This window comes from Dipodomys merriami, unplaced genomic scaffold (assembly GCF_024711535.1).
Source record: "Dipodomys merriami isolate MVZ:Mamm:240054 unplaced genomic scaffold, mDipMer1.0.p SCAF_39, whole genome shotgun sequence".
Lineage (NCBI taxonomy): Eukaryota > Metazoa > Chordata > Mammalia > Rodentia > Heteromyidae > Dipodomys > Dipodomys merriami.
Window position 1 is genome coordinate 12196333 of NW_027205492.1, and position 14358 is coordinate 12210690.

General features: G+C 52.1%; 1 protein-coding gene across 9 annotated transcripts in view; it reads right to left on the bottom strand.

Moving 5' to 3' along the window:
* Nucleotides 1–14358, bottom strand: part of LOC138805304 (serine/threonine-protein phosphatase 4 regulatory subunit 1-like) — a 73645-nt gene that overhangs the window by 3805 nt on the left and 55482 nt on the right. For 5 of the 9 annotated variants that reach the window (XM_069990066.1, XM_069990061.1, XM_069990068.1 and 2 more), the window contains 6 exons: nt 14208–14272; nt 13270–13428; nt 12614–12796; nt 9365–9556; nt 6115–6206; nt 3923–4083 (listed from right to left, as the gene is read on the bottom strand). In XM_069990066.1, the coding sequence (XP_069846167.1) occupies nt 12725–12796; nt 13270–13428; nt 14208–14272 (296 nt within the window). In that variant the 3' untranslated portion in view covers nt 3923–4083; nt 6115–6206; nt 9365–9556; nt 12614–12724. Of the gene's footprint in view, nt 1–3922; nt 4084–6114; nt 6207–8794; nt 9085–9364; nt 9557–11306; nt 11693–12613; nt 12797–13269; nt 13429–14207; nt 14273–14358 lie in introns of those variants that run through there. The other 4 variants (XM_069990062.1, XM_069990063.1, XM_069990064.1 and 1 more) reach the window with 4 other exon arrangements.

Here is a 14358-nt window from a genome sequence, read left to right on the forward strand (position 1 = left end):
AGTGCCTGTGGAGTGGGGTGGGGTAGGGTCCCCTGGCTTTGGTCTGCTATCACACAGCAGGGATGAGCTCCTGGGGTGCATTATCCACCCCCTTTTTACCTCTGTGATACTTAAAAGTGTGGGGGGGCGGGGCACAGCCGTGGACAGGGCTGTGGAGCAGGCTGAGGTCTAGGTAGCTGGTAGAAGATGGCCCAGGAGGAAGTTAGGCATGGTTTGAATAAATAATTGTGGGGGTGGGGGGGAGTGGGGGGCACAGAACTGGGAGGGCAAGGCAGGCACTATTCTCCCCGTCTCAATAACCTGGCAGGTGAAAGCGAGGCCTGCCTCCGCACCCACTTGGGCAGTGTGGGAAGCGCGGCACCAGCTTCTGGACAAAGTGCAAGCCCAGCGCGGCTTCCCTGTGCCAGTGGAACTTGTATAGGACGGCCACTGCCTGAGGAGACAGCAGGGCATCCCGCACCCCACGGCCAGCCCTGCGGAGACTGCCGGCCAGCTAGACATGCTCATGCTCCCTACCACTTTCCAAGAGAAAGCCATCCTGGTCACAGTAATCTCAGTGCGCAGAGAAAAAAGATGTTCCAATTTATGGAGACACGGACACACATAAACAACATAATGCTCTTCATTAAAAATGAAATTAAAGCCAGGCACCAGTGGTTTACGCCTATAATCCCAGCTACTCAGGAGGCTGATACCCGAGGATCATGGTTTTAAGCCAGTGGGAGCAGGAAAAGTCTATGGGAATCTTATCTGAAATTAACCCCCCCAAAAAAGGGCCAAAATTGGGGCTGCAGCTCCAGTAGTAGAGTGCTAGCCTTGAGGGAAAAGAGAAAGTCCAGGGAGAAGGCCTGTGCTCTTACACACACGGCCCAGGGCTGGCACAAAAAGAAAGAAAAGAAAAGAAAGAGAAAATGAAAAAGAAAAAAAAAAGGAAAAAAAAAGAAAGAAAAAAGAGAAAATGAAAAAGAAAGAAAAAAAAGAAAAAGAAAAAAGGGGAGCTGGCCAAATAAAAAAAATGTATTGTTAAACGTAGGGTTCCAAATTTTAGAACATGTCCTTCTGCATAAGTAAATGATTTTCTTTCAGAGCATGTCATTTTTATAAATTATATATATATATATATCTATATCTGTTGGAGATCTTAAATACAGTTTTCATATGAGATTATTGCTTTGTCAATACTCGGGTTTTCTGCACTGCAGTTTTTCTCGGTGAACACTTTTCTCCAAAAGCAAAAGCTGTGCAAGATTAAAAAAAAAAAAAACCACCCTAAGCTATTGAAGGCTTTCCTATATGAAACGGCTTGTCCGCAGTTCCCATCTGTGAAGTACCTGAGTGAGCAACAACGCTCTCCCGCAAGCGGCTAGGGCTAAAATGTGTTTCCTAATTTCAGAATGCCGGGGCTGCTTGGGCAGGTGCTGTGGCGCGGGGGGCAGGGGCCGGGGCCGGAGCCGGGGCCGGCGCGGCCGGCGGGCTCACGAGCTGGCGGCGATCGACGATCCACGATCGACGATCAGCGCACTTGGTAAACTTTGTCCGCGCACAGCCCGGCTAAGCGCATCAGGTAGCCGCGGCGCCGCCGGGTTGTGCCGCGCCCGAAGCCGTGTCGGCGGCCGGGAAGCACAAAGGAAACTCGCCGGCCGCCGGCGCGGAGGACCGGGCCCCGCCGAGGACTGGGCGCACGGCACGGTCCTCGCAAGCGCCCTGCGCCCCGCGTGCGGCGGAGCACACGCAACTCCACGGGCAGCGCGAAATGAAATCCGCCGAGCGCAGGAGCGCGCGGTCGCCCGAAGAGGGGCGGCGGCAGCGGCGGCGTTCCCCGCGCCCGCGCGACGGTGCCCGGCCGAGCCCGGCTCTGCCCCGGCTCCGCCGCCAGGCGCCGCCCGGGCGCCGGGCCGCTCCGCCCGGCTCAGCCCGGCCTCGTGCCGGCTCCGCCGCCAGGCGCCGCCCGGCGCCCGCTTGCGGAGAAGCGGCGCGCTCTCGGGGACGCGGAGACGAGCGAGGCCGAGGCCCGCGGGGCGGCGGGCGGGTGGGATAAATCACGGCGCGCGTGTCCCGGGCAGGCGGGCAGGAGGAAATGAAAAAGAGATGGGGCGGGAGGACGGTGGCCTCCGACCGGCCCAAGATTCTTATCGCGCGCCGGCGGAGGTGGGATCGGATCGGACGGCCCCGGCCCGGCCCGGCCCGGCCCGGCAAGCGCGAAGCGCGAAGCCCGGTCCAGGCACCGAGCCGCCCGCCGCTCCGCGCGCCGCCGACAGAGGGCGCGAGGCGGTTGCGGAACGGCGGCCGGGCCGGTCCTCTCGGCCCGCAGGGGTGGGCTGCGGCCGGCGGGGACCCAAGCCCACCCCGGAGGCGCGGGCCCCAACCCGGCCGACCGGTCCCGGAGGCCCGCGGCCGCCCAGGGCGTCTCGGGGTCGCGGATAGGGAAAATGAAAACTCAACCCGGTGGAGACAAAACCTGGACACACGGCCCGAGGCGCGCGCGTGGGGAAGGCGCCGGGAGCCACTAAACCCCGGCATTGCTTCTGCCGGCACAAAATGGAGCCGAACGACACCTTTGCACACGGTGATGAACAGACGTGAGCCTTGGGGAACAGGCTCACTAATATTGTCTCGTCGGGCCGAGACCTTTTCAGATCTCCCCCGCCACCTGGCTTCCTCTAGAAGCTGAAGTACTCAGGCAGGATGGACCTTACAGAAGGAACTGCACTCAGAATGTTCGAGAAAGCCTCTGAAAGCCTGCTCCGATTAATAGGAAAATATTGAAGAGTGGGTGATTCATCTTTTATTTGGTTCAAATAAATTGCCGAATAGAGCAGCGAGCACTCCAGCCGCAGTCTTCCTGCGGAGACGAATGTCTCCCCAGAGGCCGCGGCATTTGTAACCTAGAGCTTTAGAATTCACTTTATACCTTAATAAAAACACACTCTCTTTATCCAAAAGAACACTATTACTGCTGGCTTAGGAATCAATTATAGGTAGGAAAATGAAGGATGACTACAGTTCTGATCTGCCTTCTCACACCTTGGATGGGTGGTACTTACTCGGCTAGTTCCTACTGAAAACCCTCCAATTCCTGCTATTGTCAGTCACTGAATTCCTGAAGCTGGTAAAGATATCCCCTTGTCTTGTCTTCATGCAGCAACTACTGGGGGGGGATGTAAATACAAACAAAAGCACGCCATCTCACCAGGTCCCAGCTCCCCGGTTTCATTTTGTTTCAGGCTGTCTGTGTATCCTGCCAGACTGTGCTGGCTCAAGCCTTGGGGGTCTAGTCTATGGCTGCCTTTCTCTGGTGAGTATGTGTGTGTGTGTGTGTGTGTGTGTGTGCACGCACACACATATGTGTGCATACTGGTGTTACTGGTGTACTCCTGGAGGGGCCCTGGGACTTCTTCCTTGTATAATTTCCCACCTACAGAAGACAACATGGCCGAGCTCCGGGCGAGCCTGCTCTGCAGCAGGAGGTGGAACTGCACGATGTAGCATGATGTAGCCGGCACTGCACCTCAAGGGCAGCCGGGGTTAAGAACACACCAGCACCTCGCTTCTCTAGGTGCGAGAGACTCTGAGTTTTACACTTATCTTTTTTCTTGGGGGGGGGGTAAAAACTGACAAAAACAACTCCTTGGGAAAAAAAAAAGCCTTTCACATGGAACTGAGACTGGATTTCAGCCGAGACTTCCTCTGGGTGACTTCCGGGACACTGAGGCACTCCCTGGGGCCTCAGTTTCCTTTTCTGCACAGGGTAGGCCAGGCTGGCTGTCTTACCCGCCCTCCCTCCTCACCCCACCACAGCTCTGCAGCACAGGGAAACACGACCCCACTTTCAGACTGCAGTGGGCTGAGGAAAGACCCCGAGGCCCGCGCTGCTGTGGCTGACTCGGCGGGAGTGTGGCGCTTGTGTTTAACCCTTCCCTACCTTTAGGGAATCATACAGATGCCTGGGAACGCCTATGCACACTTCATCCAGACCCTTTAGAGATGCACTGAAGACTGGCCCACGTCCGCGGCTGTCAGCTGGTCCCCAGGAATCACAGCCAGCTCGTGGATGGAGGCGGCGAGGGTCCGGCAGACCTCCCACTGGGGGTGCAGAACAGACACACCAGTCACCTCGAGCAAGGCCACTCGAGGGCCCCAGGGTCTTAAGTGGCATTTGTGAAGCAGAACAAATGCTTCCAGGCGTCAGCCACTCACAGCCTCATTTGAGCCGGGAGCTTAAGTGCTTCGGCTCACACGGCACGGCACGCATGAAGCGCGGGTCCCCAGGCCTCGCTGTAGCTTCTCCCTCCCCACAGCCCCCACCGAGAAGGTTCCTTCACCTGGATGTCGGAAGCCAGTGTTTCATATGTATCTTTCAGGCAGTGCCAATTCTGCCTGCCGAGGGTGAGGGCCACCCCGGGGGGGCGGTGGGGAGGAGGGAAGGGGGGGCACTGTAGGAACAGTGCTTGGCTACGTCTGTATCCACGGACTGGGCACGAGCCGGGTCAGTCACGGACAGGAACTAGTTGAGCAGAGGCTGAGGGAGGACGTTCTGGGGATGGGAAAAGGAGGCCATTATGCTTGCAGGGCAGACTTGGGGGACTGAAAGGGGAAAACGGCAACGGCAGAAATCTGAGAACAAAGGGCTTGGGACTGGTCGCCTGACTTTCTCCAGGGTGAGGGGTTTCAATGCTGACAGAATTGGTGAATGGCCTGCCCACGGGACCTCTCTGTCAGTTGGCACGTCTGGATCTTGGGGAGTGGAGCAGGCAGCGCTGTGTGTGCAGGCGAGCAGCCTGGCTGCCGACAGCAAACACTGTCATCTCAAGAGTCCAGATTTAAAAAAAAAAAAAATCACTTACAAGCCAGGTGCCAGTGGCTCACACCTGCAATCCTAGCTACTCAGGAAGGTGAGATCTGAAAATTGCGGTTCAAAGCCAGCCCAGTCAGGAAGTCCCTGAGACTGCTTATCTCCAACAAGCCATAAAAAAAAGCTGGAAGTGGAACGGTCGGTGGCTCAAGCAGTAGAGCACCAGCCTTGAATGAAAGAGCTAAGGGACAGTGCCTAGGACCTGAATTCAAGCTCCAGTACTGACATACATGCACAAAAAAAATCATTTTCCACCTGATGGGAGGTCTGCCATGAGACAGCACCAGGGTAGGTTTTTCTCAAGTGTAGTGTGTCATAGTGACTGCAAACACTTAAAAGAGACTACGTGCACAAGAGGCCGATCCACAAGATAAACAAATAAAACATGCCTTCAGAAATAAACCTGTCAAGCCGGGCGCCGTGGCTCACGCCTGTAATCCTAGCTACTCAGGAGGCAGGAAAGAGCATGAGCTGCCTATCTCCAATAAACCACCAGAAAACCGGAAGTGGCGCTGTGGCTCAAGTGGTAGAGCGCTCGCCTTGAGCTGAAGAGCTGAGGGACAGCGCCCAGGCCCAGAGTTCAAGCCCCACAACTGACAAAAAAAAGAAAGAAAGAAAGAAATAAGCCCGTCATACACAAAAAGGTAAAATGACTCAGACTTTAATAGATATTAAACATTAATGTGAGATATCATTTTTTTTCTTATTCTGATTACTAAAAATCAAAACAAAAAACGAGCAGCAATTCTAAGGCCCCAGTGTGGTGGTGACATGCTTTGCATCCAGCTGCTCAGGGGAATCACAACCCCAAGGCAGCCCCAGAGTCAGTGAGAGCTACCTCAAAAACAAACCTCACACGGCAGCGGCAGCTCACATCCGTTATGCAGAAGGCAGACATAAGAGGAGGTGAGCGTGAGTCTAGCTGAGGAGCTTTGAGTTTAGCTAAGGAACTTTTCTGGAAAAACTAAAAACAAAAGGACTAGAGGCACGGCTCAAGTGGTAAAGCACCTATCTAGCCAGCACGAGACCCCGAGTTCAATCTCTAGCACCACCAAAAATAAATAATTCTTGATTGTTTAGAAGACTTTAAGCAATACTGTGGAGCTAGACAGGAAAATACTGGGCACCTGGGGTCTGAACTAAGCGGTAATTACTGTCGACAGAAGAAAAACACCTGGCCATTCTTGAACTTAAAACTTAAAAAAAAAAAAAACATATAAAGGTGTGAGGTGCTTTTCTCTCCTCTTGTTCAAGGATCTAACCTGTAGTTTAGATTTATTCTTCTCCAGGGTGGTGGGTTCACGTCTCTGCTCAGCCTGCTGGTCGCTGGCTCTGCTCCAAGGTTGTCTGGGTCCTGTTACAGAGTTGATCAGACACGTTACCGTCGTGCATGGAGACCCCACCAGGCAGGCCAGGCGTCTGTCTGCCCATGTGGCAAATACATCAGCAGTCCTGTGTGAGATCACCCGAAGCACCTGCCTATGTGCCAGGGAAAACAGATTTTGTGCATTCTCATTCCAAGACCGTTGAGGTCTTTATAATAAACAGATCAACAAAGAAAAAGCAAGGCTCCTGTGAAAGTTACTAAGAAATGGAAACGTGGCCCTCACCTCCCCGCCGGGAAGCCCGCCATCGCCCCGGCGCAGGCCTTCTGGGGATGTAGAGGCCAGAGCATGGTGGCCTGCGAAAGAGGCCCACTGGAGGGTGCTTACTTGGTAAACTGTCCTCGATTTTCACAGGTACAAACACTCCTAATGTTTGATGATGAACCTTTACATTAGGTTAACAATTAAAATGAGCAAGAACATTCACTGGTGACATATTGGTCTCTGATCATTGATTAACATTAACTGAGATGGACCTGACCTTCTCCTTCAACCATAACATGGATTTCCAACTTGCACCTGAAATGTCATACTGTCTACCAGCGTAATGGATTCTGACAAATCAGCTCAATATAGGGTCCGGGAAAAGTCGATTCATACACCAAGAGCTGATGCCTTGGCTCTGAGCACGCTACCAGAACCTTCACGCCCAAGGTTTTTGCCGCAGTGCACTGTTTGCTTTAATCGAATGGATGACAGAACACAACTATTTTAGAGTGAAGTATGATAAGCTCACTTTCTCCAAGTTAATAAATTCTGGTATGTATGCTACGAAGATGTGTGACTGGAATCGTATTATCATTTTAGAAACTGACTTTATTCCAAGTCTTCAGCGCAGCTGTTTGCCCGGTCCCTCCTTTAGGGGCCAGGTCAAGCTCGAAGCTGACTGCCCGCATCAACGCCTACGTTCCTTTCTAACTCCCCTGGGTGCAAGCCAGAGGCTGCCTGGACCTACAGCCCAGCAACCCCGGGTAGCACATCCTTCAAAGGAGCTCTTGGCTCTGAGCACCCGGGCTGACCCAGCACCCGAGGGCAGCAGCAGGGGTGAGGGGTGGAGGTGCGGCGCCCCAAGCAGCACCGCTTCCCAGCATCGGCTCAAGGGAGCTTTTGCCTCATTACCACACTTTGAGTTTCTGCTTTCTCCTCCTGCTTTTACAACGGGAAGTCCCTGGCTGACCCCGCTAGAACCTTGTGGCCAAACTGCAATCTGCAAGGTCTGAATAAAGAGCAGGCGCACACGACCTTTCTAGTCCCAACCAACAAACCCAGTCTGGAGGACGCTGCTGCTGGTGCTGCTTTGTTTGCACTTAGGTCTGATAAAGCAGCCCAAATTCTATCACCCTCTCCAGCCGAGGTCAAGGAGCCACACCTCCACACATTACACACCTGATTCCTGTACCAGAAACATGAAACGGGAGAGCATTTCTCACCAACCAGAGAGAACCTAAAGTAACTCCTACACAATGAGTATTTCTAATTTTTGCTTTATGTGGGCCCGTGGTAAGGCATGTACACTGTTACTACGGTGAGTGTGATCGGGGCACATGGCTTGCATGCACGGAAATATTGCAATGAAGCACAATTAATGTATGCTAATGAACAACTGATGACTCGTCCCGAAAGCTCTGTGTGGAGAGCCTGCCGTCACAGGTCACACGAATAAGGAAGGCGTTCACACTCAAAGTCCTCCTAGTGTGGATCCCCTGCTGTGGTCCGACCTGTGGGAGACTCCAACCCCAAGTGGTACATGAGCAGCAGGGCAGGAGGGGGGGCAGGAGGCGGGGCAGGAGGCAGGTTGGCCTCAGGGGAGAGGCTAAACCAAACCCTCTCCCCATCCCGCCCTAGGAGATGCCCAGGAGTTCCCTCCCCCGCCTCAGTACCCATTTTAAGATTTAAAAGGGACCAAAATCTTTTAGGGAGGGCAAGAGAGATAGATGAGGAAAGAGGGAAATGATGTGCTTTTTAATATAGAAAGAGCCAGACGTTGCAGTAACTAATAAAGCAGCCCAGCTTCCCTCATTTAAACGTGCAGTTACAAGATCAAGAACTAAGGGCAGCTGGCTATCTAAAAACACCCTCCCCTCTGAATTGGAAAAACCTGGCAACTCCCTGTGAATGGGCAAGAGGGGTATATGAAGAAGGGAAGCCCTAAAACTCACATGCTACATTTAGGGTAGGCCTAGAGACATCTCCGTATTTTAGAATACTAAGCTACACCTATCCTGACTAGCCGTAAGCATTGTGTGAGGTTGTGGGGATTGCTAGATGACCGCATATACTCTCCTAGCTTAGAAAGAATGAAAGCAGAAGGTGCCAGTTGCCCTTTTTGGAGTCTGCAACTCCTGTTTCCTGGACAGGAGTGGAAAATGTACCCTTGACTCTTCGGCCACCTAGCTGAGCCCACCATTTCTCTTAACAGTATGGCATCTCTCTTTTTCTCTCCTTGCTTTGGCATTTACATTTTTTGTGGGTGTCTTCATTCAATTCTTAGTTGGAGACACCAAGAATCTGGGATCTTCACCTTCATGACCACCTACCTGTAACTGAATTGGGGGGGGTCACAAGAGACCCCAGAAACAAAGGTTAGAAAGCATCTAGAGCGCATCAGACAGATGAAGCCTAGGCCCCCAACTCAGCTTCGAGGCTGGGCCTTGGAGCGGCTGGCTGCAGACCACAGGAGAACAGTGGGCACAACTGGGTTTTCAGCATCTACCCCAGGAGGCAGCACACCACAGCAGGCCTGCGGCTGCGGTGGGCTGTGTGTCTCCTGGTGGGAGAAAGGATCACTGGCCAGGGCCTCAGTCTACTTCCGATTCATGCACCATGGTTATTAAAAGATGTAAATGCCTATTAGCAGAGACAGAGAACATTTATGTTGTTATGGTCCCCTCTCAACCCCCAAGAATGAGCTCTTGTCATTTTCAAGGAAGGGGAAGGGGCTTTCTGGTCCCCACCCTGTTTCCAAGGAGGAGAATCAGGGTTATCAATCAACTGATTGATTGGTTGTCTAGTTATCCAAAACATGACCTTAAGGATAAAATGAAATTTGCCATTCTCTTCTCTACAGGGATATACTAATAAGAGACAACGCAGCCCCGTGATCGCCAAGGGCAGGGCAAACACTCACTGTGCTCTGGAGCATCCTGGTTGCTGAGAGCACACTCGGAGGTGATGGGGCGGGCACAGGGTCCTGGCTGTCGGAGCAGAGCCGGGAGCTGCCATGGACGCTGCATGTAGGCCCTCTGTGGGCTTGCTCGCAGGCTCATTCACGGAGGCCACTGTGCAGCTTTCAGTGCTGCACACAATACCTGAACCGGAGCTACAGGAAGAGAAATTTCCAGAATTGTAATCACTTTATGTGGCTGGTAGAGGCTCGCTGCAGAGGTGTGCACTGCGTGTGTCCTAGGCCAGGGCCCTGCACAGACACACACACCTGCTCCCTGCAAGTTGAAGACGACACGGTAACTGGTTCTGGAGTCTCAAAATGAGTTCTCAGCGAGGTGGGATGCTGGGCCATTAACGGTAACCATTTCAACCCAGCGCCAGCCACGCAGCGAACAGCACAGCTGAACTCCCGAAGCCTCCAGAACAAATTAAGAGTTTGAGGCCATCGTTTTTCACAGAAAGCCCCCCGTGTTGTTACGGGACCGGGGTCTGGGAGGTCCTGCTCCCCATTCGCAGCACAGAGAGGCCACTGCCTCCCACACACCCCGCACACAGCGAATCACTGTACACACGGGCAAGGAAGGATCTCACAGGCCAAGCCCACCCGTGGGTCCCCAGAATAAGATCTCCTCCCATAAAGGCAACATGGCTCGCCGATCACTCTATACACATAAAACTGCAGCTCTGACATCTCCAACCTCCTTAAACACACACGACCTCCCATGTCCTGCATCTACAACTCCCTCATACATGGAGGACCTAGAGCTGGTTCCCCACGCTGTCCCATGGGCAGCAAACCAGGCTCTCATCAGCCCTCTGGGCCTTCACCAAGAATAAGTGAGATCTGTTTCAATCTTCCAGGGGTTACAGATCCTTCAGGATCTGAACAGCCACTCATCCTTCCTCACAAGGACATTTAGTGTGTCTAGGGCCCTGGCTCCGAGGAGCTGAAAGAAGCATCTTCAGGGTCTTCTCCCCAACGTTCTCTGTATCCCCAGGCCCAAACACCTGGGCAGCCCATCAGTCCTCTACTCTGCCAACCGCGGAGAGGGCTGCAACCCCTTCAACCAGACCCAAAGGACCTAGAGAGTCTGTCACTGCTGCCAGGCTGGTCCACGGCTCAGGACCTGGCACATTCTCCCCAAACACACCTCTGTCTGCAGCTAGTAGAAGTGATAGGTAATATGTGCTCATTCCTTGGGTTCATTTCCTTATACTCATAAACTGAAGGACAAAGAAAAAGTGTAGGGCTAACTGTATCTTCACATTTCCCTTCCCAAATCTTTGCCCAGCAACAGCAAGCAAGTGATTTTTTTTTTCTTCCAATTGCTCTAACACAAGGAAGGATACAAATGTAGTGCTGTTTAAAGAGAGAAGAGTTGTGATAATGGATATGGATTGCAGGGTCTGGCTCCCAGATCAGACACTCAGTGGGAGCGCCAGTCATCAAATGAAAAACACCCCAAAGGGGAGCTTGTACTTTTCCTGGCTCTGTGAGGCCCTCAGCTAAGGGCTGAGTTAATAGGCTCCAAAAGGAGCACCAGCTTTGGCTGCTCGGAGCCAGAAAGGGCATTAGATGTGGGAAATGACGTCAGTGTCCCTGGAGCTAATCAATCTCCAGCCGCCGTGGACATGCCCGGCCCGGTCCCCTGTTCCGTTAGGACCGACCTCAGGCTGCGCGTGCGTGTCTATCTACAAAACAAGGAGTCACGATCCCCCCCCCCCCCCCCCCGCACAGGTCCTGCCTGGAGGGCACGACTGCCCTGGCCTGGTGAGACCAAACCAGTCTTCCTCTCCACGTGTGCCGCATAAACAAACAAGGCGTGTGTGCAAACATCGATACTTGGGCCTGAGGAAAATGGGACAGAAACATCCCGTTTCCTCCTGAACGGCAAGGAAGTTACCTCGAACGTCTGGGTCGCTCATATGTTCCTGTAGACTATCAAGAACTTTCTGAATCTCATTCCTCACAACCTCAGGTCTGCCGCAGACTTCTTCCTGAGGTCCAGCCTCACTCAGAAGCAGCTCCATGTCCTCGCTGACGTCAGGCGGATGGGTTCCCCAGTACAGGGCATTACTGAACGCATCCGCTGAACTCCCTGGGCCAGCCTGGGGATCTGGTCCGGCGGGGCCACTGACCCAGAGATCCGGGAGCTTTCTGGCCAACCATATTCCACTGAAGCAGGGCTTTCCCCCGGGTTTTCTGCTGGGTCTTTTGGAGAGTGACTGACCCGCAGGAGGGGCTGCTGCTGGCTGAGGTCTGTTCCATGGGTAGACCTGGCTCACGGAGCTAGGGTAAAGAGAGGGACAGACCCTGTAGCAAACTAGAAGTAACTGGCAAGGCTGGCACCTGCCGAGTCCTCCCCTGCAGCCAGATGCCATCTCCTGTGTTCCCCAGTGCCAGATCAAAGCCTCATGGACCAAACAGACCTTCCAATCAGCCCCCCTTTAACCAGGACCACTGAGCTAATCCTTCTCTAGTACCAAGTGGTGAATGTCCTGGCTGCTACACAGACACCCCCAGTGGTGAGACCTCTCCTGCTATCTGCTCAGCAGAGCCCCTCGCTGGGGCCCGCGTGCAGAATGAAGAGCTCACCACTGAGAGCCCCCTGGGCGCCCGCCCTCGAACAGGAGCTCAAGGAACCCACAATTTTAAGAGAATCTACATGATCAAACTGTCTGTATTATAAACTGTCCACTGTCACACTCCTGCGTAATACGAACATGGAGAGACGCTTACAAGCGACCTCCAATTGCCTGGCTGGTATATACCTATCATCCTCAGAGGAAAGATATGAAATCCCAAGACCAGCCACTACTCTAGAAAAACATTACAGGGCCCATGGATAGGGGTCAGAGAATAGTCTATGTTGCAAAAGCACATTCATGAGGCTTTGCATTTTTCTCTATGTAAATTATCCAAAGAATTTCATTAATCAAAAAAGAACGAGAAAATTTTCTTTATAGGTTATTTAATCACTCCTCTCGATGAATATTTTATCTAAATTTAGGAGACACGGCAGCTTCATTATTTATAACCCAGTAGCCATGTTTCAAAATCATTATTGCAATTACTTTTTGCTTCTTTACATAATTAAACCTCTAATATTCCAGCTTGCCCAGAAGGTCACTATTACTAAAACTTGAGACAAGATAATTGCTGAAATTCTCTGTGGATGCTCAAGGTGAAACCTGGGCTTCTGGTAGTTACCTGGCTGAGAAGCCATTCCACAACTACTGGGCCTGGGTGGGTCAGAGGCAAAATGTGCGTCCATATCACGGCCTGGTGGGCAGATGCTGAGGGTGCCATCCTCTCCAACGTTCAGGTGGCCTTGGAGGGGCTGGCAAAGGTGAAGGTGAAGGGGCCGAGTGACTGGAACATGGCCTTGTGTACCTTGAACCAGAGAACAGAGAGTGAGCTCAGCCTCCGCCTGGCGGAGTGACCCGGAGACAAGATGGACGGCCCCTTATCCTTCGGTTCCCAAACTGAATCCACCCAAGTTTACTGCGGTCTCAGATCAACCCAAATTAACTTTTTCCAACAGAAAATAAGAAAATCAGCACCACTACACAGGAACAATACCAGAACTTGCAAAGTACTGAAACAGAAGACAGCAGTCACCATGTTAATGAAAAGGGAAACTCGGCTTTTCAATTCTGATTTCTATGATGTGTGTGTGCTGCAAATGTTGCAGATGTCAAGTTTTCAGATTGTATTTGCCTCCCCCGGGCCTCACAAGGTCTAAATCTGATTACATCCCTCTCTTATTGAAAGGACACAGACAGAAGCAGAGGCAAGTCCTGGACATTGAAAGGCCAGCTGGCCAAGCCGGGGGCCACTGCGGCCGCCAGCACGCTGGCACTCACCCATCGGCAGGGGTCGCTGACAAGCCCAATGAAGAGAGGCGAGAGCTGGGTCCTGCGGACCTCAGGGGAGGTGTTGTACGATGCAGCCACGAAGCACTCTGCACAGGCTTTCCTCATCCCCCACACGTGATCCGAGCAGAGCTCAGAGAACTTTGGTATCTATCAAAGCAAACACCACAAAGGGCATTTCAATTAGACTGTGTTCAGGACGGGCTGAACCCATCTTGATGCCCCAGAGAGGAAGTCATAAAGAAAAGGGTTCCTCTGAAACAAACACAAGGTGTAACAAAAGAAAGAGACATTTCCTTCACCTCCTAACTTTATACTGAATGACTTGGTTAAATTAACAGGATGACGGAGAAAAATTCCAGAATAGTTGAATAACTCATAAGGAAGAACGACTGAGAAAGACTGTAAAAGACAAAAACGCAGTGGCTATCCATCCCTATTTACGTTGTACGCAGGTGACTGTGTCTGGCCAGGGCATGGGACAACTGTCCTGACAGAGATTAAGTCACTTAAATGGACAGGAATACAGCAATTCCTGTCCCCAGACGTGCAACGAGGCTCCAGAGTATGCAATCAGTCACCACTTTGGCCACTGGCCAGGCTTGCATTCCCTGAAAGTTTCCTGATTGTAAACTGTGGCCGCTAGCAGTCCTCACCATGCGAGCCGCAGTCACCTACTCAATTTCTCTTATTAACAAATGGGTTAAATATAATCGCTGACAAATATTCACTTATGTCTACATGGAGGTGATAACTGTATCTTCTTTTAAAATTTATCCTTTTAAAAGGCTCTGGCTTTACTATCCTAATGTAAAATAATTAGCCTAAAATGCTTCACAAATGGGAATCTGATACGGTGGTGGAAACATCCACCACAGAAAGCTCAGTCCGCTGGCCACAGCTGCTTTGCATTCGCACACACTACTGACCAGATAACACTCGCTGTGTCTTCCATGCAGTTCTTTGGTTACACTGGTGCTGACATGGTTTATACCTTAAATAAAACAAAACGAGCATCTGTGCTTAAAGTTAAACATCAATTTGAAGATTCAAATTTTTCAGGATAAATTCCAACTACAC